This window comes from Lissotriton vulgaris, chromosome 8 (genome assembly GCF_964263255.1).
Source record: "Lissotriton vulgaris chromosome 8, aLisVul1.2, whole genome shotgun sequence".
Taxonomy (NCBI): domain Eukaryota; kingdom Metazoa; phylum Chordata; class Amphibia; order Caudata; family Salamandridae; genus Lissotriton; species Lissotriton vulgaris.
The window spans coordinates 223,200,651-223,226,358 of NC_141696.1; the positions used below are offsets into that span (position 1 = coordinate 223,200,651).

General features: G+C 43.3%; 2 protein-coding genes across 5 annotated transcripts in view; both read right to left on the reverse strand.

Moving 5' to 3' along the window:
* SYNJ1 (synaptojanin 1) overlaps window positions 1-25,708 on the reverse strand; it is a 668,969-nt gene that overhangs the window by 398,205 nt on the left and 245,056 nt on the right. For all 4 annotated transcript variants that reach the window (XM_086933999.1, XM_086933998.1, XM_086933997.1 and 1 more), the window contains exons 8-9: window positions 12,143-12,239; window positions 1,361-1,533 (exon numbers count right to left, since the gene is read on the reverse strand). In XM_086933999.1, the coding sequence (XP_086790125.1) occupies window positions 1,361-1,533; window positions 12,143-12,239 (270 nt within the window). The remainder of the gene's footprint in view (window positions 1-1,360; window positions 1,534-12,142; window positions 12,240-25,708) is intronic.
* LOC147696902 (uncharacterized) lies at window positions 17,651-19,608 on the reverse strand. The gene is made up of 2 exons (XM_086933255.1): window positions 19,426-19,608; window positions 17,651-19,253 (listed from the first exon to the last, which is right to left on the reverse strand). Exon 2 carries the CDS (start codon window positions 19,215-19,217, stop codon window positions 18,015-18,017), a length of 1,203 nt encoding a protein of 400 aa, XP_086789381.1. The 5' UTR covers window positions 19,218-19,253; window positions 19,426-19,608; the 3' UTR covers window positions 17,651-18,014.

Consider the following 25,708-nt stretch of genomic DNA (forward strand, 5'->3'; position numbering starts at 1 on the left):
ATCAGTAATGTGGAATTTTTACAAGTTACTCCGAAGGAACCATCGTTGTCTTTACTGCATATTAAACCCAGGTTCTTGACATTACAGGGTTGCATCAGGTTAGAATATAAATCCAACTGAAGCAAGCACCTCTGGTCCAGGTCTCTAGGACCTGCCCCACCATTGTAGAAAGGGATCAGGAACATAGGTACCTTGCTTTCAATCAGAAATTTCTAGCAGTATCCAAATGTTGCTGCTAGCCCCTGTTGTGATTACTCTAAAGGTTTCCTATTTTGTCCTTCTCTCACAGGACTCCTCTATTATTTTAAACAATCCAAGCTGGATTTTGGTAATGCTATTTACTTAGACTTTAGAAAAAGATTACACAGCATTGGCAAAGTATTCAAAATCCTGCAGCACAAGCTCTGTTAAATCTAAAAAGCATGATCAGGTCACCACATGTAGGGCATGATTAGCTACCAGTGAAGCTGCCTCCATCATGAACAGGATATAAACAAGCATACATGGGTCAGAACATAGGTGAACTGTGTACAACCATATTACCCATGCATTGCACTATGACTTGGTAGAAGACAGCAAGACCCCATTCAAGGAACTTCCTATTAGGACCACCATGTCATGCAGACAAATGTGTCCTACGATGGTTATCAAATCATCTCTGCACATGAATAGAAGACAAAGCAAAAGGAACCACCAGTGTATCCCTTTCATTAGCCTCTTCCTCCATCTCATTTTCCAGAGCATCATCCAGTGGTACTCACTGTCCACTTGTACCTTTGACACAAACTGACTGAATGCATTAACACAGGCCAGACAGAAGGTGATAGAATGGTTAGCAATGGCCTACATGACCGCTTAAAGGTATTTGGCAAATTGAGTGTACAAAAACAGTGTGGCAAAACACCTAAAACATGCATACCATAACAGAACACATTGCTGACACAATGAATAAACGAAATACAATACATTGAAAAGTCTCAAACCAATGAAGGAGGGCTGATCCAAACAAGCCTGCACTTTGGCTATCGTAACCTATACGGTTTACACCCAGCTGCCCTGTTAAACTAGATCTAAAAATATTGAGAAACAGAAAACACAGTAGATGAGGAAACACAAGTAAAAACCAGAAAAAAAGAATGAAAAGGAACACAAAGAAAGCATACGTAAAGGATAGGAACAAAAAAAAACGAAGTGGGAGGGTAAAGAAAATAGAAAGAATGAGAAGTGAATGATTTGACTTTTCTAGCAAACATTTGAAAAGTGCAAGAATGTTTCAATGTATGACGACTCTGTAAACATTAAAACGTTATTAGTAGTAGATCTAGTAAGACATAATAAAGAAACTGTAAATCAAACTAACCTCTGAACTCCATCCTTGTCAAAAAAATAAAATCCACACTCTTCCAGGAATTTCTGAACTTTGGGTTTTAGCACAGTTTGTAATTTTTCTGCTTTGCCTCCTCTAACCATTTGATGGTAGTCAAAGTTCACCATTTGAACATCATTAACATGCTCAGAGGCTTTTAAGTGATTCTGAGAAGGAGAAAGAAATAAACAAGATGTAAAGTATAAGTGGCAAACATTTTGGTAGAATCATTTGTTTATAGAACTACTGGAGCTACATAGATCAAAAGGTGTTTTTTATTCCTTTTTAACAAAAATTGCTCAATATTTAGTTTAACTTCCTGAAAAGTTACCCACTTGGGGTCTACACTGACACTAATGCAGGTCACAAAATAGTGACCGACTCACTGGTTATTGAGTACTGTTTTAGAGAAGGATGTCAAAGGTCGCAAAGCACAGATTTTTTTTATTGATTTCTTTACATTCTGTACACTGCAAACATGAAAGGTTGACACACGTCCAAATGATTGGATAACAAGGAGACTTTGAGTCTCTCCCTCTCTCACCCCACCCACCGAGGCCACATAAAAGCACACAAAACCAGTCCACAGATTTTTAAAATAAAAACATATAAAACGCCTATCGCTTATCCAAATAAAATCAAGAAGGATCAATTCATAACATTTCATGAGATTAAAATGCATTGCCAGTTACAAATTCAGACAGAACGACCAAAAAACAGCTTTTAAGTTTTATAAGCCTACTTAATGTGAAATGCTGATTCTATAAAATGGAGTACAGCAAAACAATAGCCTTTCCTTGTACTGTCTAATATTGGCCCTGCGTAGATGAGGTGCCAGGAAGCAGCGTCTTGGCTCCTGGTACAAGTGGCAGAACAAAAATAAGTGGCTAATGCTTTGAATTGAGCTATTGTCACACCTGCAACAGGGTAGGTCTTGAATCCAGGCACCCGATGCGGGAGAGGCACATTTAAAGTGCAAAGTGCTTAGTCTGAAAAGGGTAAGCCAGTAACAATGGGTAGGAGATATGAGCCAACACCAAGTTTATTTTATTTGATTCGGAACTCCGAAGAGATCCACAAAAATAAAACAATGAATGCAACATACAAAACCAATTTTTACAGAAAAAAGAACAAAGCATATTACAAAGTTACAATTTCTGTACAAAAGGCCAATACGGGTTACAAGAATCAATAATGCATACTATTCTAAGAGAAGAAGCCCCTCAATAAATATCTAAAAAGCATTTAAAAAAGTTGAAAACATTAAAACAAAACATCTCATTAGGAGGGTTATTTAAAGCATGTACAAAAGCATTAGCAGTAAGAATACTCAATTTCAAGCAAATGTGGCGTAGCCATTTGCGACGGAAAGGGAGCAGGGGAGGACATATAAATATAACGTGACTCAGATCTTGTTTGGGGCAGTTGCAAAAGTTGCAAGCTGCGGGAGTACCATACCACTTGGACAGAAGTATATTTAAGGGCAGGAGATCTTGTCTTAACAGAAACCAAAATCGTCGGACACCATGGGATAAATTCCAGGATATGTAAGGTTGCCTATATTTGATTACACAAGATGAGATAAATGGAGTGACTCCCTTCCTAGTTACAATATACTCCCTATCTACTAAGCGCCCATGAGGCCCGTTTCAAAACTAGTTTTAATTGGCCCTGGGAGAGGGAGAAAAGGGAGGTCTCATCTAATTTCAGAAGTGTCACTGCCCTTCTGAAATTTTTTACAAGAAGGGAGAATTCATTGAAAGACCCCAATAATTTGTCTTCCATTAAGCGTCTTAGTGTCCCCACTTCCCCCTTCGCCAAACAGGCAACCCAGCGCACCAACCCCGCTAGGCCCTGGGCCCAACTACTACGGGCTCCAAACTCCAGTCTAAAAGCTGCAGCTGTACATGAATTATTAGTAGAGGTTAGATTCCGAAAAATCTTCCCCTCTGCCAACTGCAAAAAACCCCATTGCCCCAAATCCACTATTTCAAGTCCATATAGCAAAGTGGACGGAATCTTGGCACGAAATACTTCTAACAGGAAGGAGAAATGGCGCCTCCCTGTGGCTGAATAAAGGGCTTGTAAACTTTTCCCTTGGGCCGCTGCTTTCCGCATGTTATTATCGATATGGGGTTTCTCACTGGAGTTATTAGTTATTACTTTCCCCAAGAAAACATAGCTATTCACAACTTCCAACTTAAGTCCCCCAAGTCCCCCAACTGTCCATCCAAATTTCACAGATTTAGATTTTTTATTGCCAGCGATACACATTATTTTGCTTTTGGAAATATTTATTTTGAGAAAGTGAGTTTCAGCAAATAAATAAAGGGCATGCAGGCGGTTGTTTAAGCCTTTAGGCGTTAAATCCAACAATAAAATATCATCGGCGTAGAGTAAACTAGAAATCCCGACACCTCCCAGCATGGGCGCTATTCCTTCACAGGCAGCCAGAGTCATAGGGAGATTCGAGATATATAAAGAAAAAAGAATAGGGGCTAACAAACAACCCTGCTTGAGGCCATTAACAGAGTAAATGACCTTAGATAGCCCTCTTTCTCCCCCCAAAAGGACCTTACACCAAGTATCTGTGTGAAGTGCGCGCACCAGCTCTAACAAAATAAGAGGCATACCCAGCGCAGACAGCTTCCTCCATAACAGCGGACGATCTACCTTGTCAAACGCTGTTGAGAAATCAATGAACGCTGCGTACACTTTACCGCCGCGGACCCTCACATATTTGTCTGTAATTATCTGTAACGCCGTAAGATTATCAAGAGTACCATGACTCTTACGAAAGCCTGTCTGTTCGAGGGGCAATATATTACTATTAGCTACCCACTCATTTATTGAGTATAGTAGGCATTTGGAAAAGACCTTACCAATTGCATCAAGAAGGGCGATTAGGCGATAGTTTTGAGGAACATTCCTATCGCCCTTCTTGAACAGCGGCACCAAATGCTACCCTTCCAAGATGGCAGAACTGTTTTGCTCATAAAGCAGTACCTAAATATTGGAAACAAAATCTTGCTCCAAGAGCTGGGATCCTGCTTTAGAACCAAAACAGGTAGCTCATCTGGGCCCATTGCACCAGAGAAGCGCAATTCTATTATAGCCCGTTCGATAACCCTGTCAGAGGGAGGATCTATAAGGGAGCTATCTTCTTTACAATCCTCATAGACATTTAAACAGCCGTTGCTCGCGTAAAGGTTAGAAATAAAACTAGTCCAAATGGCTTCAGCAATGGGAATTGGAGAAGGAAAAGACCTTGTTCCGCAGCCCTCACTAATTAAGGACCAGAACAACCTTGCTTGCCCGCGCACTGCGGCCTCACGCAAGTTAACCCATATTGTGTCCTCTTTATCCTTTTTTATTTTCATTTTAACCCTATGCCTCCTTCTCAGAAGGGTTATTTTATTGTTTCTATCGGGGGATCTGCAAAGATATTGTTCCCTAACTAGTTTATTTATTTCCCTATTGAGACACAATATAGAACCAGGAATCATTTTCTTCCTTTTTTGTCGAGAGGGTTTTCTAGCAACAGACGTTACCACCTTCAAAAAATCTTCAAAGAGGGGTATAGACGAGCTGTCCTCCCTTTGTAAAACATTTAATTTATTCTCTATAATAGGTTCTAGGCCCATAATTGCCGTGGAATTCCAAAAACAACGTCCAGTATTATTAGCAAAATTGACAAAGTCACCGCTAAGAGTCCAGGAGTCAGTGATAGGCGGGTTTATCAACACTGATACCGATAACACATTATGATCACTCAGTGTAGTCTGCGAAATTGATAGGTTGTTTAGAATATAAAAACTATTCATATCTATAGCCACATAATCTAAGATAGACCCACCATGAATGGATCTGTGGGTACAATTAGCTGGAAAATCAGAGGAAAATCTGCCGTTTACTATGATCCCTTCCATCTCAACAAGTTCATTTAAAAACTGTTTCCCTCTTTTATTTGTTTTAATCTTATCCGGAAAAACGGCCCGGGGGATATGGAGGGATTCCTCTTTCAATTTGTTTCGAAAAAGTTCCAAACTTAGGTTTGAGACATGACAATTAAAATCTCCCACTAGTATTACATGGGGAGCAGGAATTGTATCCAAAATTTTCTTTGTATAGTATATGAGCCAACAGGACGTGGCTGTGCAGTAGGCCCCATATCTCAGTGGCATGTTTGGTGAGCGAGTGGGTGTTGAAGAGCATGTACGCAAGTATGGAATCTTGTTATTGTGGTGTTTGGTCTATGTGAGCGTGAATGGGTGGCTGGGATGTGTGAGCAAATGGGCTAATGGATGTACTGTTGGTGGGTGAGATGTGTGTTGAGGGAGTGGAAATTGCATGAGAACTTGCAAGAGGCACATGTGAACGCTTCTTACATGTTGTGTGGTGAGGTGTAGCATCAGCGGCCGGGGTTGAGAGCACGATGTTCAGGGAGGCTGACTGACATTGTGATGCCCTTTTACCTTCTATATAGATAGAGAGTGGAGGGATGGGGTTGAGTTCTGCTTCCCTTTGTTGTGTTTATGGTAGGACCTAAGCTTGCCAGAGGAATTGGAATTAGACCACAAAGTTAACCTTTTTTAAGAGCGACCTCAGGAGCGAGTCCACGCTCTCGACCTAAAGCGGGCTTTGCATGAGGCCCACAACTTCTTGTGTTCAGAGACATACAGCTTCATGTCTCGGTCTTGAGATCACCTTTGACAGCATGAGGGCATACTTGTTGCACAACTTCCAGTCATACCCCCAGCCTAAACCCTAGAGGCACATCTCCTGCAGGTTCATGACCAACATTAGTTTTTTATACAGTTACTACATGGTTTAAAATCTGCAGCCCTAGGAGGGGATATCCCTTCCTGGCACACTGGATTTTTGTTTTTTTGCAAGTCTCTGAAAGGCCGACAAAACTTGGAGCAGAGCTCAAGTTTCACGTCCTAAGGCATGGAAAAAATTGAATGACAATAGCCTGCTTAGGTGGTCAGTACATGTGCCTCCGGTCAGCCACTTCTGGGGTGGTCAATGCGGTGTCAATAAAGAGTGGCACTGCACCACCTAGCAGCGAGCAGTAGCATTGCTAGTGAAAGCTTTCCGGATCCAGTCTAGCACCTAGGGAGTATTCCAAGGCGAGAAATATGGGCCGTATGTACCCATCACAAACCCATATAATAACCTACAAAGAACATACCTTACACCTACATAATACATAAACTACATAACATATCTGAAAGTGTATACTCTTCCAAAAGGCAAAGGTGCTTGGCAAGAGGATTCTGGCTTTTTCCACATGGTATGGGGAGGCCTATCATTAAAACAGTACGGGGTAGATGTTGACAACTAAATTAAGATAACAGCTGACAGAACAGGACTAGACACTCCTGAAGGTCGCATACTGGGGCATCTTTGAGCCCCAAAGAGGGGAGGGCTAAGTCTAGCTTTTTAGATCTGGCTCTACTGTTAGCTAAAAGAGATGTGTCCATGTCATGCAAGTCCACTGATGCATCTCGCCTTTACGTCACTGGATGAGCTGGGTGAAAAAATGGGCAGAAGCTGAGAGCCTGTCCTTACTGACAGGACGGTTGGAAAATTAGGAAAAACCCATCGTAGCCGAATGGCATGAACTGCTCACCTCATTTGGATCAGGGTGAGCAAGGGATAGAATGCCATTCAGCTTTAAAGGCTCCAACTATGAGCACTGGCGAACAGCACATACATGCAGGATACACCATTCAATGAAACTGAATACACAGTAGAGCAAGGCAGGACCCCCGACATAACACCCCCATAACAGATTAAGGGTTAGGAATTAGGGGAGGGAACACACGTGCCTTAAGAAAGGCTTCTCCAACCTCATAGGCTCCAGGTCTCCCAACGAAGACCTACCTTCAATTACATCTCCCTGCACCCGCCAAACTCTGTACCTTACATGATATTATAGCTTGTTCCAAACCCCACCACTCCCCAACAGAAGAACATATTGGTCTGATTAAATGGATAAATTAAGCAGTGGTCCCCTTTTCAGCAAATGTTGTTTTGAATGTGGTTTAGATGTATTGTTTTCGGTTACAGACTTGTGGTTCGTGTATGTGACACCCACCTAATTTCTCATACATTATAAACGGTATGGTGCAACAGAACAAGCAATTAATAATGTATATGTAGAAAGCAACTTGCAACAGCAGGAGATAGAAAAGATTGAATTTATATCTATGCTTTAGTAAATGCCAATAAAAAGGAGTTTAAAAAATCTTTTACTGCAGAGCAAAAGAGTTCTAAATCCACCTCAGAGCTCTGCACCATACCTCCTACTAAAATGATACTAATGTACTGATGTGCGAGAGGTTGTGTTTTATTATTGGCAAAGCGAACAATGAAGGCTCCGAAGCCTACTTTCTTACACTTGCTTAGGCTGATGGACATAGATAAACATACAAAAAATATACTGGAGAGTGAAGATTGGGAGGTAAAAGGGGGCGGGTCAGGAGTACGATAAGATGATACGAGGTTCACAACCTCATTATGGCACCAGTTTTAGAAATGTTGCACAATTTTTCCTTGTAGCACTGGCTGATTTAATTTTGCAACATACTGGCAGCTGACATATCCATGTTTAACTACATCAGCAATAATGCTGCTCGACTTTTGGTACCTCATTATAGCCCCACTATTGCCCATCTTCCCTGGTTAATAGTGTTTAATATTATAGCAGGGATTGAAAGTGAGCTTCGACGTCCAAGTGTGCAGAGAATAAAATGCCATCATCGATCATCGTGGAGCAATGATTTGTACAGTGCATTGCTTGTGATCCAGCAGAAGAGGTATAAATAATTTTAGGTTTAATTTTCAAATCACTACTTACTCATTTATCTCTCTAACTGTTCGGGCCCCCTACAGCTAGACCGATCACAGCATTACCATTACCACAGAAGTGAATGGTCATTTGATGGATCCTTCTCTGCCGGTAAGAGGGGTGGGAATTAGGAGGTTCAAAAACACAAGGTTAGTCACCCAATGAGGACCATTAATTGGTGACTAACTCACAAGTTTGAAATAAGGTTCAAATACACTACTCTCAATGAATGGCAAGTGTTCTTTTTGTATGCTTTCCGCATAAAAACAATAAAAATACATTTAAAAACAGAATATTAAAGCATGTATATCAGAGGTTCGAATCCAAAGAGGATGGTTTTAAACAAACATGAGAAACTAGGTTACAGATTCCTACCATCACTAAAGGCAGAAAGATTGTTTGATTCTATTTAAAATCATCTACAGATTTAAAGCAAAGGAGTAAAGGAATCAATTTTAAAGTCCATTCAGGGCGAGTCCATGAGCATCGGCAATAAGAGGAAATAAAGCAAAAATCAATGTGTTTGGCATAGAACGATTCCAGGTCAACTGCATAAAAGCAGCAGCATCAACAAAAAAGCAGTCAAGATAGAAATTTAAAGGGTGATTATAAAATCATAGGAAAAGAGTTCCTTTCTCTCCCAAAGTAAGAGAAAGATAAAACCCATGCGATGCATCAAAAGGAAAAAAGGTATGGTATTGAGTAGATGTGTGTTCCATAGAAAGAAAAATAATAGTGTTGCATTGCCCCTCCTTTGGGGTTTCTTCTTTTATAGTCGTATGACACCTTAGTGATGTGGTATAACTCCAATAGTCAGCCCATTGTATGCTTTGTTTACATATCTCAAAAGGCAGGGTCCATTATGGTTCAATCTGCCATTCACTAAAATTAGGTATATTTATCAATTTCCACACAGCTAATAGCTCCACTACCAATAATACACAAGGGAGAGAATTGTGGAATATCTTTTAACTACCCCACAATAGTACTTTCCACCACACATTTCCGTAAACATTTGTGCAACTGCCGACAGTCAAAAAAAATTAACCAAAACTGTTCAATTTCATAACATGCTGCCAGCAGATTAATCAAAATGTTATTTGTATGGCATGTAAGGCATCTAAAGCATTTGTGTGATTAAAATATTGGGACCTTTTTTGTGTATAACACATCTCAGTTAAAATACCGATTCTTCAAGTAGTTGTATGGACTTAGAGAATTATAATTTAACCTTTCAATAATTTCCATATGGTGGTTTTTAAAAATGTAATTTTTAAGGCTTACCTTCCAGCTGTCAATGATTCATTTAAAATGCATCAAAAACACAAAGTAATATAGAACTCATTGTTAAGGTATTAGTTGCACAATACGTCATCTGCATTAGAGGACACTAGGCCATCAAGTCCTTCTTCCCTTGAATATCTGAAGCCAATTATCTCAGTCCCAGTTTAGGAAATTTCTTAACACCTGATTAACCCTTAAAACCCAGTCATTCCATTTCTACACCTCTACTAAAAGTCAAATAGCGCCAAGCAGTCATAAGATAATGTTGCACTCTACAAATATCAAATACAAAATAGAGAAATAGAGGGAATAATAGATTTAAACGCTGCTTAAATCAAGAGGGTTACACTGATGGGCTTTATAAGGAATTCACAAAAAAATATTAACTTAGACACCTCTTCAGGTATAGTGGGAACAAAATAAGAAGAGCTAGAGAAGGACAGGATGGAAAGTATGGTAGGGATTGGCAGGGCTGGGGGGTGAGGGGGGAGGCATGTGGTTGCAGAAGAGTCACAATCATTCTTCTACCTTTTGCAAATAGTTTTATTTTCTCTTCAACGAACTCCAACAAGCAGTAAACTATCAGTATGAGCTCACAGAAACGGACAGTTCTTTTATTATTCCAAACCTTACACATTTGGTTTCAGAAATAGAAGTCAATGCATAAATATTGTTTGCCATGTGTACGAGGCATATATATCCCCTGCTTAGCTTTTAAATGTAACCAAGCCCCTTGCCCCCAGCCAGACTGACGATGGTTCTCAATTTTCATTTTAGGGATGTAGTCTCTGTTTGACAGACACTAATTTAGTCAATATAAGATAAGTTGTTCTCCATTATTAATGTACATTTGCCATATCTGATGGTACAACAATGGTTTAGGCAATCATTCATTTGTTTGTCAAGAACAAAGGTAGATCACGAGTAACTACCATTAAGACCTAAGGGGGTGTTTTATTTCTTGGAGGACGTTCCATCGTTCAGCCATGGGGAGCAAAGTAAATTACTCCATCCCTATGGTGGAGCGGCTGCCGGCCTAATTTGTAAATGAACGCTGAGCAGGTGGTCATTTATAAAAAACATTGCCAGAAACCGCCACCACGGCAGTTCCTGGCAATGGATTACTCTGTGCTATGGGGCTGCATCACCAGGACGCGGCCCTGTAGCACAGTGTCAATTTTTTTCTTTACACAAAGGAAATCCTGAAATGGGATTTTGTTTTTGTACAGAAAAAATCTAACGCTCCCTCACCCATGGCTTGGGGAGATTTAGAATATTTTTACTGTTCCTTACCACCAGGCTTTACCTGGCGATAAGAAACCGTAAAAAATGACTACGTGTCCGCCCATTTAAATTGGGCAGGCGGACATGTAGGCATTTCTCTAATGGCCATTACTCCCCTGGGCCGTCGGACAAGTTTGGTCATGGCGCAAACAGAGTAGTCTCCGCCATGATCAAACTGAAGGTCCGCTTACAGTTAAATCAGGCGGGTGGACCTTCATGTTGGCGGAATGTATACTCACTACTGCATACAGCCAACATATAAATCATCCCCTAAATATATTTTTAGGTTGAATATTTCTTTTTGTTTTCCAACTAGCCGTGAACCATCCCCCAAATCTCCCCCCAGCCACCCCTGCAGTCTCTGAACCCCCTGCCTCCTCTGCCCCGCTCCTCCGATCTCTGCTCTACGTTGTACAAGATATGTCAACAGCGGATGGGGTGGCACTAGTCCGCAATGTCTCGCGAGCTGTGTTGGTCTTTTGGGATTCTCAGTGATCCTTAGTTGTCTTTGTGTGATCCAGAATTAGTAAGGCCCACAATCGTTTTACGCATCTAAGTTCTCTAAAGTCTGAATGAAAGGAGTTTAATATGGGCCCCCATTGTTTGCTCAGGTGCTTCCATTCCCCACTTGCCCCTTTAGCAAGTTTATCCATCCCCACTCCACCACAAACGTTCTATCCATTTATTCACAGAGGGTATAATGGCTTGACCCCACACCGATAGTATTGTCTGCTTGGCAGCCAGTAACAGAAGGGTTATAAGGCGCCCTTTCCTGCCTCCCATCAGGTAGCTATCGTCATCTGGTCGGCTCAAATAGTATGACCTCCAGGCACTGTGTCCGCTCCGAGCCAGTGATTCTGGAGGATCTTTGAAAGGACTGCCCCGCAGAATAGACCAAGATTTGAGTAGGACCCCTTGATGTGAGTAAGTGTTGCCTCCTCACCGCAGACTCTCCAGTACCCGCACTTCTTGCCCACTTCATATGAGCTAGTCATTGTGGGGTGTAATGTCAAAGAGGTTAAAGTGTCGCCTCCCTCTCTGCCGTGTGTGGTGGCACATTGAAGTATTTCCTGCTGCTGGTCTGTGTTTAGGGTGATGTAAATATATTTGTAGGCAGATTTAGGGCAAATTGTATTAGAAACACATTGGATGGGAGAGAAGGCTGAATCTGGGATAGGAAGTAAAACAAATGTACTTCTCTGAAATGAGTCCAAGTTATATCCAAAATAAATGCAGCTCAAATGTGAAAGTGCTTGTGGAATAACTTCACTTTTTTTTTTAGAACTATTTATTATTACACTGAAATTAATGCAAAACACCAATATTATTCAATTGTATTACTACATACATACCTGGAAAGCTTTGCTCAGCATGGTTTCTCCTTCTTTTCCCCCAAGTAGATTTATTATTACTTGCCTGCCATATAATCTTTTCAGCGTTCGAAAGTGTCTGTTAACATCATACAGAAAGAGAAAAAATCTTTTGGTTAAAAACAAAACCCACAAACATTTACTACGATTTGAATGTAAGTAGGCAAAAATAAGCATTTATAGTATTCAGTTTAATCTCCATTTAAAAATTACCTGGTAATAAAACTACGTACAATCTTGTCTGTATCACGTTCATACAACTCTTGCTACATACGGACAATTGATGAGAAAAAGTACACCACATCCTTAGGCTGACAAGAGTTTTGAAGATAGGACTTTTCTAAGGATTTTAAAATTTTCAGCTCCAAATCTCTAAAAAAAAAATATACTCAAAACATTTCTAAATTTATGAGGAATGTGCATGAACTGGCGTGGCTGTGCTACAAATGCCTCCATAACCACAAAGGCGAACTCAAAAGCAGTGTGCACACGTGTGATGCAAAGCCACTTGGCATTTTAGGGAGCATTTCACACTTTGGCTCCAGAATGCATGCTACAAGTATGCAGTCATCCACTCCCACTTTGTCACATGGACAAATAATTCACTTTATTGAGCCAGGACTTTTTAGTACTGTCATTTAAGATGAATCAAGGATGCACTGGTAGCCTTTAGCCAGAAAAGATGCACTTTGGCAAAGGAGAACTTCAATCATTCAATCAGGGGTTTGTGAAGCGCAGCTACTCGCCCGAAAGGGTCTCAAGGTACAGGGGGGAGGGAGGGGGCGCAACTCCTGGATGCTTAAGGTGATTCATCGAAGAGCCAGGTCTTGAGTTCCTTCAAGAACTTGGAGAGTGTTGGGGTCTGTTCGGAGACCGAGGGAGGAAGTTCCTTGCTTTGGCCGCTAGGAGGAAGAAGGTGCATCCTCCTGTTCTGGTCTTCTTGATGCGCTGCACCATCACAAGGGAGAGCTGAGTTGAGCTGAGGGATCCTTGGGGTGCATTGAATGAGAGGCGGTGGTTCATGTAGGAGGGTCCAGTGTTGTGAAGGGCCTTGTGGGCATGGGTGAGTAGCTTGAAGGTGATTCTCTTTCCAAGGGGGAACCAGTGTAGTGTCTGTAGGTATTGACTGATGTGGCATGGGGCAGTAGGTTGAGGACTAGTCTGGCGGCGTCATGCTGGAGTTTGCGGGTGAGGTTCTTGTTGATCCTGGCATAGAGTACGCTGCCGTAGTACAATCTGCTGCTGATGAGGGCGTGGGTGATGGTTTTCCTATGTTAGACGGGGATCCAGTTGAGGGAGTTTCAGAGGAGGCAGAGGGCGTGGTAGCAGGAAAAGGTGACATCGTTGATCTGGCGGTCCATTTTGAGTTTGGAGTCCAGGATGATTCTGAGGTTGATGTGTGGTTCGTGGGGGAAAGGAGGGTTCCCGAGGGCGGGGGGCCACCAGGTATCGTTCCGGGCATCGGGGTGTGGACCCATGATGAGTACTTCAGTTTTGTCCCTGTTGAGATGAAGCCAGCTCTTCTTCATCCACCTAGCAACTGCTTCCATTCCTTCTTGAAAGTTGTGTTTGGAGCTGTTCGGTTCGTTGGGTAGGAAGAAGATGAGTTGGATGTCGTCTTCGTACGCTATGATGTTGAGTCCGTGTGATCCGTCGATGGATGTGAGCGGGGCCATGTAGACGTTGAACAGGGTGGGGCTGATGGAGGAGCCTTGAGGGACTTCGCAGGTGGCCGGTGCGGGTTCTGAGAGGGAAGAAAACAAGTTACTTACCTGTAACTTCAGTTATCCAGTATTGGTATCTTTCATAGATTCACATGCCTGAATCATTCCCCGTTGTCGAGGCGGGAGTCCCACGGTAAATAAAAAAGCAGTGCCAAAAGCACTTTGTAGTAGTAGGCCCTAGAAAAGGCCTGAGGCCTATATTATAGTAGCCTATCTACATCATTATGCTAAAAGGACCAAAGTCTTTGCTCCAACCAATCAGCTCACAGCACCCTCTAGAACCTTCCCTGCAGAGCCAGCTCTCCTCAGATTTTCGTAGCACAAGTGGGAACAAGTATCCCCAACTCAGAGAACTGACTCGCCGGGGAGGAGGGTGGGTGCATGTGAATCTATGAAAGATACCAATACTGGATAACTGAAGTTACAGGTAAGTAACTTGTTTTCTTATCCAGTATTGGGGTATCTTTCATAGATTCACATGCCTGAATCAGAATAGCAAGCAGTAAGCCAGGCAAAGTCGGTTGCGGATGGTGGGAGACTTATTGCAGTGCACCCCCATGAATGCATCGTCAACAACCAACAAACGCCTAGAGATTGATCTATTAATAAATCATGTTCAAGTTCAACATTGAAATTGTGCATTTTCCTTCTGGAAAGAAATCTTAAGCATCATACAAAAATACACAACATGTTAGCATATGTCTGCATATTTAAAACAATCTATTGAATTGCATGTACTTTATATGAAATAAGTGAACATCAGTACCTGAACATACTCCTTATGGAAACAGGTGACGTAAAACAGCTTGGCCCACTGCCGCATGATCCTGATTTGCTGATTGCAGGCAGTAATGTCTTGTAAACGTGTGGACATTCTTCCATGTCGCAGCACGGCAAATGTTCGCAAGCGTCACTCCTGCAAACAAAGCCGCAGACGCTGCCACAGCTCTTGTGGAGTGAGATCGAACAGATCTTGTCAATGGTCTATTAGCCTTGACGTGGCAGAATTGAATAGCGGATGCGATCCATCTTGAAATCGTGGCTTTAGTAACCGCTTTCCCCAATGTAGTCTGGCCATAAGCTACAAACAGTTGATCTGACTTTCTCAAAGCCTTGGTACTCTGAAGATAGAATTTTAAGCATCGTTTGATGTCCAAAGAATGCAATGTTTTTTCCGCTGGGGTTGACGGGTTTGGAAAGAAAACTTTCAGCTTGACAGGTTCATTTAGATGAAACTGGGAAGGCACTTTCGGTATGAACGTTGGATTCGTTCGCAAAGTGACATAGTCCTGGGAGAAATGTAAAAAGGGCTCCTTTATGGTGAAAGCTTGAATTTCTCCCACTCTTCTTGCGGAAGTTAGCGCCAGTAATAAAGCAATCTTCCACGTCAAGAACTTTAGGTCGGCTCTATGGATAGGCTCGAACGGATGCTTCATCAGCTGTGATAGAACCGTGTTGAGCTCCCATTCCGGTGGTGAGGGCTTCACTGGGGGATAAGCCCGGAACAGACCCCTCATAAATTGCTTGATTAGCGATGAAGAGCAGAGTGATTGAGTGTTAGTCATCTTTCTGTACCTGGATAAGGCCGCTAAGTGGACCTTTATTGACGAAAAAGAAAGACCAGATTGCGCTAAATGCAATAAATAGGGTAATATCTTTTCTGCCGGCGTCTCTATAGGGTGTAAAGCACTAGAGATGCACCATGCGCAAAAACGCTTCCACTTGAGACGATACGTTTTTAATGTACTCTTGGCTCTTGCTTTCTCTAAAATGTCTTGGCAGTCCTGAGGAATTTGGAGATGTTCGAATTCTAGGAAGTTAGGAGCCATGCGTGCAATTTCAGCGATTGAGGATCTGGGTGTAGTACCTGACCCTCGTTGCGTGACAGTAACTTCGGAGTTACACGCAGTTTGATCGGTGGTTCCCGAGAAAGTAGCATGAGTTCCTGAAACCAATACTGGCGAGGCCACTTGGGAGCAATGAGGAGAAGGCGACAACTCTCCATTTTCATTTTGCGCACCACTCGTGGAATCAGAGGGATCGGAGGAAAAGCGTATGCATAGGTCCCTGACCATTGCATCGAAAGGGCATTCCCCCTTGACCCCTGTTGAGGGTATCTGCTGGCGTAGTACCGGCATTTCTTGTTCTGTTGGGTTGCAAATAGGTCCAACTTGGGCTTGCCCCATCTCTGAAACACATAGTTCAACTGGTCGTTGTCCAGTTCCCACTCGTGGCAATCTGACACGGTTCTGCTCAGTTTGTCTGCCAAGGTGTTGTAGAGGCCTCTGACGTGCTCCACCTTGAGAGTTATGTTGTGAACTGTTAACCATTTCCATAACTCTTGGGCTTGTTTGGATAATGTTGCTGATCTCGTTCCTCCCTGCTTGTTGATATAAAACATGCTTGTGGTGTTGTCCGTTCTGACCAGAACCGAGGATCCTACTATCCTGGGGAGGAATGCTTGAAGAGACAGGCAAATGGCTTTCAACTCTAGACTGTTGATGTGGCATTTCTTGTGTTGCGGAGACCATTTTCCTTGCACTTGCAGGTCCTGGAGATGACCACCCCAGCCCTCCATGGACGCATCCGTCGTCAGAATAAAATCCGGAGGATTCTGCAAGAATGAGAGCCCCTGTTCCAGATTGCTGATCTGGGGCCACCATTGGAGTGCATGCACCATCCTGTTGGTGATTGTGATGGTGTCCTCGAATGAACCTGTCGCTTGATGCCATTGACAGTTTAGCTCCTCTTGCAGTGGCCGCATCTTTAGACGCGCCAATGGAATGAGGTTGATGGCTGAAGAACACATCCCCAGAAGTGATGCAAATAGGCGAACTGAAAGTGACCTTCTTGCCAGTTTTTTGGCCAACGCCTGCAGTCAGAGCTGTCTCTCTCGAGATTAGAATGCCTTGCATTCCACTGTGTCCAAGCAAGCTCCTAGGAACAACAGGTTTTGTTTTGGATCCATTTGAGATTTGGTTTTGTTGATTGTGAGGCCTAGCGATGCGAAGAGATTGCGCCATACTGTAATGTCGGATCTTACTTTGGCCTCTGATGGACCTTTGACTAGCCAGTCGTCCAAATACGGGAAGACCTGCACTTTTGCTGCCCGAAGAGCTGCTGCCACAGGGGCCAGGCACTTCGTGAAAATCCTTGGGGCCGACTTGAGGCCAAATGGGAGAACTTTGAATTGATAATGGGCGCCGGCCACCGTGAAACGGAGGTACTTCCGATGGTTTGGGTGGATTGGGATGTGGAAGTATGCATCTTCCATGTCCAAGGAAGCCATGTAATCTCCCTCGTTGAGGCAACTGAGAATGTCCGAGAGGGTGACCATTCGAAATCCCTGCTTCTTGAGATATTTGTTCAGATTGCGTAGGTCTAGGATCGGTCGCCATTCCCCTGTTTTCTTTTTTATGAGGAAAAAACGGGACTAAAAACCATCCCCTCTCTGATGATTTGGAACTTTCTCTATTGCGTTTTTGAGAAGCATAGCTTGCACTTCCTTGAACAATAAGTGAAGACGAGGGGGAGGGGGACCCCTGGGCGGAGTTGTTGGAGGTTTGGTGATGAACTCTAGGGTGTGACCATGTTGGATCAAGTCTAACACCCACCGATCCGTTGTTATATTCTGCCATTGCTGTTGGAATGCAGATATCTTCGCGCCCACTGGAAGGTAAGGGATTGGAGGTGGCGCCCAATTGCTCTCACTGTTTCTTGTGACTGTCTCGTCCTTGGTTGTTTGCGCGCCTTCTTCCTCCTTGGCGAGAGAAACCAGCCGATCCAGATTGTCTATAAGAGGACTGATAGTTTTGGAGGTATTGTTGTTGATATTGCCTGCCTTGCTGGTAATAACTTCCTCTGGACGAATAACCTCGTCCTCTAGCTCCTCTGAATGATCCTCTTTTATATTGCAATGATCCTAGTGACTTTGCAGTATCTGTGTCAGTTTTAATCGTTTGGAGAGCCTCATCGACATGCTTCCCAAAGAGGGACTCTCCGTCATATGCCATGTCCAGTATTTTCAATTGAACTTCCGGACGAAATGTAGTGGCTTTTAACCACCCTTGACGTCTCAGGACAGCTGCCCCAGCCAACTGTCTGAAATTCGTATTTGCCATATCTAGAGCTCAGTCGATGGATTCTTCCGCTGCCCGCTCTCCTTCCATTAGAATTTTCCTGGCTTCTTGTCTTTTGTCCTCTGGCAACAGCTCTATGAAGCTAGCCATCTCTGACCACATTTGGCGATCGTAGCGCCCAATAATCGCCATTGAATTTGCTATCCTGATGGATGCTGCAGCCATAGTGGAAAACTTCTTCCCAATAAGGTCTAATCGTCGCCCCTCTTTATCTGGTGGAGTAGAAATAGGGGTAGCTGGGTTCTTTGACCTTTGTTGTGCCGCCTGAGAGATTACCGAATCCGGGCGTGGATGACCAATAAGGCACGCCGGACTAGAGAACGGAACACAATATTTCTTTTCTATTCTTGGCAACACAGCAGGCACGGATGCAGGGTTTTTCATTATTTTTATGCCTTCCTTCCAAATATACTCAATAATGGGAATGGCTCTAGATATCTTTCTTGTTTCCTCTTTAAAGTCATGGAGAAAACACTCCGTTTGCTCCACTGTAACCGGGAGCTTAAACCTGGTTGATGCTCTCTGCATCAGGTTGTGAAAACCACCTACATCTTCAGGCGGTGAATCTGAAGGTTGTGGAGTTGGAGGGGATGGCATGGGTATAACGTATTCATCCCATGGGTCTGATGAAGGTACGTTAGGCAACTCTCCATCTTCTACCTCCTCTTCCGATGACGTATCCGGAGTTTGTGGAGGCAAGACCGGTTGCGGAGTTGCCACAACTGGAGAAACCGGTGGATGTTGCTGAGGAGGAACTGCAGTATCAGATTGAGGTACTTGCGGTGGAAAACGCTGCTTGTAATCCGCCAGCATAGCCTGTAAGTCTTGTATCAAATTAGGCGGCAACTGAGTGACTTCCGGGACCCTAGGCCGTCTCTGATGTTCCAATGTATGAGGCACTATGATATCCTCCTGGTAGTAGTGTTCAGCGTAGGAATCGTCTTCATCATCATCTTGGCACTTGATAACAAGCTCGGATGGGTGACGTGCCACACCAAAAGCACCCTCATCATCATCGTCTTCAAAGTCATCTTCTTCATCATCAGCATAAGATTCTAGAAGATGAGAAGGCATAAGTGGTGATATATATGAACCTTGTTGTCTCTTATAAGACACGAGTTGAAAGTTTTTTGTCGCTATTGGCGTACAAAAGGCCTGATTCCCAATGGTAGGTCTTAGTAAAGCTGATCCCATCGATCTTGATGGCCCCAGTGACCAAGGTGCATCCACCTGCTGAAAAGATGCAGTCATCGACGGGTTTATCGTCGACGAGATTGACGACGAGGGCATCGTCGACGGGACAGTCGTCGATGGGCTCGACGTAGACGGGACAGTCGTCGATGGACTCGACGTCGATGGAGCCACCGTCGACGGGACGGTCGTCGACGGGGTAACCGAAGACGGGCTCGTCGTCGACGGGATAGACGTCGATGCTTTCTTCGTCGACGAGACAGTCGTCGACGGCGGCCTCGACGACTTCGTCGACGGGCTCTTCTTGGATGACGAATTTTTCGATGATGATGGCGTCTTCGTCGACGAGTCGTCCACGAGAGTTCTTTTTGTCACAATACAAATCTTTGTAGACACAATCGGAGCAGTAACAGATGTAGTGGATATCATATCCATAGAAGAAGAGGTTGAAGTAGAGACAGTGGTCACTGGAGAAGAGACAGTAGAAGTCTTACTCACAGTTTTCTTTGCCGGATCGTTGGTGGCTGAGGCTCCAGAGACAGAATGTTTGGATCTCTGTGAAGAGCCTGAAGTAGAGTGGGAGGTCTTAGCATGCTTTCTCCCCTCACTTGTCTTATCCTCTTGAGACCTCGCCCTCTTGCTAGAGGTAGAGGCTCTGTCGTCATCATCCGTGGAAGAGGATTTAAGCCACAAAAGGACTCTGGCCTCCCTATCCCTTAAGGTCTTGGAAGGGAAGGTAAGGCAGATCTTACAGCTTTTTGCCTCATGCTTGGGATACAGGCAATAAATGCAGTCCTTATGCTGGTCATCCACATGGACCCTCTTCTTCTCGCAGGTTCTGCAAGGTCTAAACAAGGCCTTCTTGTCAGACATCTTGAAGCTCTGAAGAAAAAACTGAGTCAAGACTCAGGGAGACTCCCTTCCACACGACGTGCGGTGAAAATCTGAGGAGAGCTGGCTCTGCAGGGAAGGTTCTAGAGGGTGCTGTGAGCTGATTGGTTGGAGCAAAGACTTTGGTCCTTTTAGCATAATGATGTAGATAGGCTACTATAATATAGGCCTCAGGCCTTTTCTAGGGCCTACTACTACAAAGTGCTTTTGGCACTGCTTTTTTATTTACCGTGGGACTCCCGCCTCGACGACGGGGAATGATTCAGGCATGTGAATCTATGAAAGATACCCCAATACTGGATAATGGGGGAGTCTGACCCACTGCGTTCTGCCGGAGATGAATGAGCGGATCCAGTCGAGGGCCTTGTTCCGGATTCCTGCGTCGTGGAGTCTGTGGCATAGGGTATGATGTGGGACTGTGTCGAAGGCAGCGGAGAGGGCCAGTAGGATTAGGAGAACTTGGTTATCAGGCTGCAGCAGAAGTGGGTGGCAGGGCCGATTGGGGTCTAGCCATGGCGAGTGCCTGAACACTAGGCTTACCTAAGCCACTGGGCCCTCAACCTAAAACCCTCCTTTTGAGATCAGAGAGCTCTTTCTCGGTATTCTTGCAAGCACACATTAAGACCGTCAATGGATTAACCCCTATTATGAAACGTATCCAATCGAAGATAAAACCATTGGCTCCCTCGTTTAATGTTGAGCTCAGAGCAAGCAAAAAACAGTGATAACATGTCGAAAGGGTATGAAGACGTAACTTTAAGTCAGAAGATAAAGTTACTTATAAGCTTGCAATAAAAAGTTACCATGGGAAGCTGTTTAAAGCTAAAAAGACCTTCTTTGAAACAAGGATCGAGGAGGCAGACAAGTCTAAGGAGATTTTTTAAATTGTCAATTCTTTTCCAGACCCCAAAGTAATATCTAGAGATCGTAAATCAACTGATGAGTAGTGTAAGAAGTTAGATTCATTCTTTTATGAAAAGATCAAGACTATCCAGGCTAATCTTCTTAACAATGCGCAACTTGACCCGACGTATGTACATTCCCTGGGTATCCACAACCCCCTACCACGTCCTCCTCCCTAGATGACTTTGCCCCCCTCATGAAATGTCACTATCTGCCCTCAAATGCTAGAAGTCTGGCTTCCTGTTAGACCCCCGTCCTAGCTTCTTGCTAACGACCGCTGCCCAGACCATCAATCCTTTAGTAAATAATATATTTAACACCCGGGCCTGCACCCAGCAAGCTGAAAAAGGGTGAAAGTGATTCCTCTGTTGAAAAAACCTTCAGATGACCCTATGCAAGTGGCAAACCATATGCCTATTTCTCTCCTCCCTGCTTTCTCCAAAATTTTGGATAAGGAAGTTAACCATCAATTGTCCCATTACTTGGAGGACAACAAACTATTACACCCCAGCCAATCAAGTTTTCGACCCCTCTTTAGCATGGAGGCGCGCTTCTGGAAGTAGTGGGGTATTTTAGATGCACTCTTTAAAAGGGAGGCAAGGCCATTCTGATCCTGTTGGATCAGACTGCAGCCTTTGACACTTTGCCCCACTCTAAACTACTTGAGCACCTTCAAGCAATAGGGTTCAGAACACTGCCTTGAAATGGCTGACCTCATTCTTGAGCAATTGAACTCAAGAAATATGGCTGCACCCTTATCCCTCACAAGCCAGAACTCTAACTGTGAGTGTACCCTAGGGATTGACCCTAAGCCCCAACCTGTTTAACATTTACCTTACACATCTGGCTATACTGGCAGAGTCATTTGTGGGTCAAGTTATCTTGTATGCTGATGACACGCAGCTCCTCTTCTTTTGTGGTAAGGGAGAGGAGCTGGGTGGATCGCTTATCTCAAAATGTCTCGCCAGTGTTTGTCAGTGGTTGGCCCTGCACCAACGGAAATACAACCCGGACAAGAAGCAGACTGTGATCTTCGGAGGCGCCCCCCCTAATCTACTGAGAGCTTGCTGGCAAAACTATGTGTCGCAGCCAGGCGCCCTTAAAAACTAAGTCAATAATCTAGGCATTATAATTGATAGCACCTTTCCTTCCAATCACAGATACATGCTTTAACTGGCTCCTGCTTTGGCACTCTATGTATGCTCATTTTTGTTTTTTACCACTCCTGTTTAAGTCGGCCACAAAAAGGTTATCCAGGCTCTGATTATGATGAGACTGGATTATGGTAATGCCCTCTATCTCTGACTCCCGAGTACCTTCTCAATAGACTCCAGAAGGTGCAGAATTTGGCAGCTAGACTTCTACTTAAACTCCCACCTAGGAGTCACATGTCTACCCATCTGAAGGCTCTTCAATGGCTCCCTGTTTAAAAGATGGTGCCATTTCATGCCATGGTTTTAAGGTATAAGACCTTGCACGACTCGGACCCCAACTACCTCAGAGAGAGGATGTAGGAATATACCCCAGCGCAGACTTTGCCATCTTCCTCTACTCACTTGGCAAGAGTGCCTCGGATCCACTATCTCAGAGTGGGCGGTAGAGCCTTCTCTTATCTAAGGCCACTCACTTCGAACAAACTCTAGAGGTACCTCCATCTAGTCAGCGAGCTCACTTCTTTCAAGAAGAAACTGAAAACGTGGCTTTTTATGCCGTCAGTCTAGGTAGTGAGGTTGGTTGCTCTTAGTCTGAGCGCTGGGACACACTGAGTAGCTGTGCCCTGTACAAATCACTGTAACATAACATTACTGCTGCAGTAATATTACTATCTTTTAGGAGGCAAACAATTTTTTCACACACTAGACTTAATTGAAACAACTGTACAGCAAACATACCAAGCACATTTTCATCAGCTGTTACGTAAATTAAGAGGTCAGAAAACTGGAAAATGAAAATACAGGACCCACGTGTTGTATAAGCCTGCAAGTTCTTCCATAGAGTGACAGAGTGACAACGGATACAATATGATTGGTTATATACAGACGAAGAAAAGGTCTACTATTATTCAACTTGAGTACCCCTTACAATCCACCAATAAATGCCCAGAATGATTTTGTAGGAGAAGCCAAAGGGGCAACTGACTGTAATTCTTCAGGTCCATGTACTCCAAAGATCTGCTCTGTTTGACAATAGCTTCACATCTATGCTCTGCGACATCTTCGATACAGTGGATGCTCCTGTTCCCTTGTGTATTACAGAGAGCAGATCAGAGAATCAGACATTAGATAAACAAATCACAACAAAATGATCCTTTCCAAAGACAATAAAACACCAAAGTCAAAATGTAACACCAAAATGTGAAGTAAAAAGTCCAAAAGAAGTGTCTGTCAAGTTTTGTGTCACAAAAACTCTCCTCTAGTAGTGGTTTGAGTTCTACCATTACACCTGCAATCCACAAACAAGGCAGGAAGTTCATGGCCTACTTATAAATGCCCAACCTACATTTCCATGTACTGTATCTTGATTGAATAACTACTTTTCCAGCTGTGAAATCACAGCACATCTAGGCACGGATATGAAACTGACATAGCAATTTTAAGAAGTTCCCTAGCTTTATAGGCAAAATCACAACTGATGCATGAACACATGCTCAGTCGAAGACGAATAGAAATTGTTTTGCAACAAGAATATGTAAATAGGAAGCCACCCCTGGTACATGGTGTTTAAAAATCGGGAGAACATGTACCTTCGAAATAAAACCTTGGGTGCATCTTGAAAAATATACCATTCTTGAAAAAGTTTGTGATTGGCTATATTAGAGAAAGGACAGTTCACCAAGAGGTCTGAACAATATTATGGTCAGGACAAACACAAGTTTAGAAGAAACATATAACTAATTTAACTCAGTCCCATACCTGAACTGAATCAGTTTTGGTAATACTGGGACCGCCTCACATAGCCTTTCGATCATCTAAATTCAAATGCACAAAACTCCATTCCTAACTCACAAAATTAGGAATGGTTGGATTTTGAAAACCTAATATGGGTACCATTTGTTGAAATTTAGATTTATTTTACTGTCTAAATTTCTCTGGGGAGTCTTGGAAAAGAAGTTGCAGAAATAATTATCATTGTTTTTATACCCAAGAAATAAAGATACAAATATCCATCTACAACATGGATACCATCTTTACAGTGGCTAGGAGAATGGACGCGGTGCAAACAACTTTGCAGCATATGGGTCATCTTGTTTGCCCCCTAATGAATGATGAACATGTGGAAGAAGATGATACAGAAGAGATATGTATAGACACTGAAGACCAGACCGGTGAGTGATTTATTTGAGGGAGCGTTGAAGGAAGCTGTATAAATGGAACAATTGAATATGGATAATAATTTGAAATTGATTATGGATTATGTTTGGAAAGGTTGGCCAGCTCCCAAGAATCTATTTGCTGAGATATAGCTAATGAGTTATCATTTGAAAACAGTTTGATGAGGATAATTGTTTTGTTATTTGTGCCGGCAGGATTTCATGAAAACATTGCTCAATTGGCACACCGGTCACACTGCATCAGGGCATGAAAGGTGGTGTACAAGAGGATTTTTGGTGGCCGGGGATGGACAGAGACAGATTACTTAGTCAGGGATTTTAGTTTGTGTGCATTGTGTCAAGAATCAATATCTTCCCCAAATATTCCATTAGGGCTACATGCGTGCCAATGTTACCATGGCCCAAATTAGCATTGGATATTTCAGGTTCATTTGTGGTGTTAAATTGCACAGCTAAATAAACCCTGGTCATGTTAGATTATGCTACAAAGTTGCCTGAAGTTTGTTGAAAAGCTAAATTCTAAGAAAGTGATTGAGTTTATGGTAGATGAATTCAATAGAAAGGGTATCTATCGCTGAGAGTTAATACCCGACAATGGTTCCCAGTTTGTCTCATAGGAGTATGACAACTTTTTACGGAAAAGCGGAATAAAATATGTAAGATTTTTATTACATTGACAAAGGAGTGATGGTTTGGTGGAACGTCTGAATAGAGTGGTCAAAGAGAGAATTAAGTTGGCTCTTGTCAATCGGTTGGAGTGGAAGATGGAGAGAAGGGATTTACTGTGGCATTGTGTACTACTCACGACAAAAGGAAGGGACTAGAGGCGTTTTCCCACTACACGTGGAGTGGGGAGGTCCAACATAGAGGTTGCCTCAGTGAGCAATACAAAAAGGGATTTCTATGAAGTTTCTCGCTTAAAAAACTGTAGCGGTTTGGAGAAGCCAAGTGGTAGGATCTCACTATTCCCTAGAGAGGGTAGTAGTGGAGATCCATTTGTTGGATCATAATGCCCTCACACACCTTTTCAGGTGTCATGCTTCATCATATGGGCTGCTCCTCGTTGGGGCAGCGGTGCAATCCCCAATGGGCTCCCTAAAAAGGGGCTCTTTGTCGGAGATCTTGTATCCAACTGCCGTATGATGAAGTGCGGGTGTGGGGTCTAGTGGTGTAGAAGCTATGATGTGAGATAAAATAGGGCTGGGAGTACCTAGAACGGACAAACTTTATTCTGGGGGTCTCCTGCCCTAATTAAAAGCAATGTAACAAGGCGTTGTCACGTCCATTGGGCGTGTCTACATGCTCTTGTTAACGTGTGTTGGTCAACATGTTTCTCGCTAAAGGTGTACTAACCCTGCGATTCTTCAGG

What these genes read in the sequence shown, in the direction of transcription:
- LOC147696902 (XM_086933255.1), bottom strand. Translation starts at nt 19,217, where the DNA reads ATGGGATCAGCTTTACTAAGACCTACCATTGGGAATCAGGCCTTTTGT.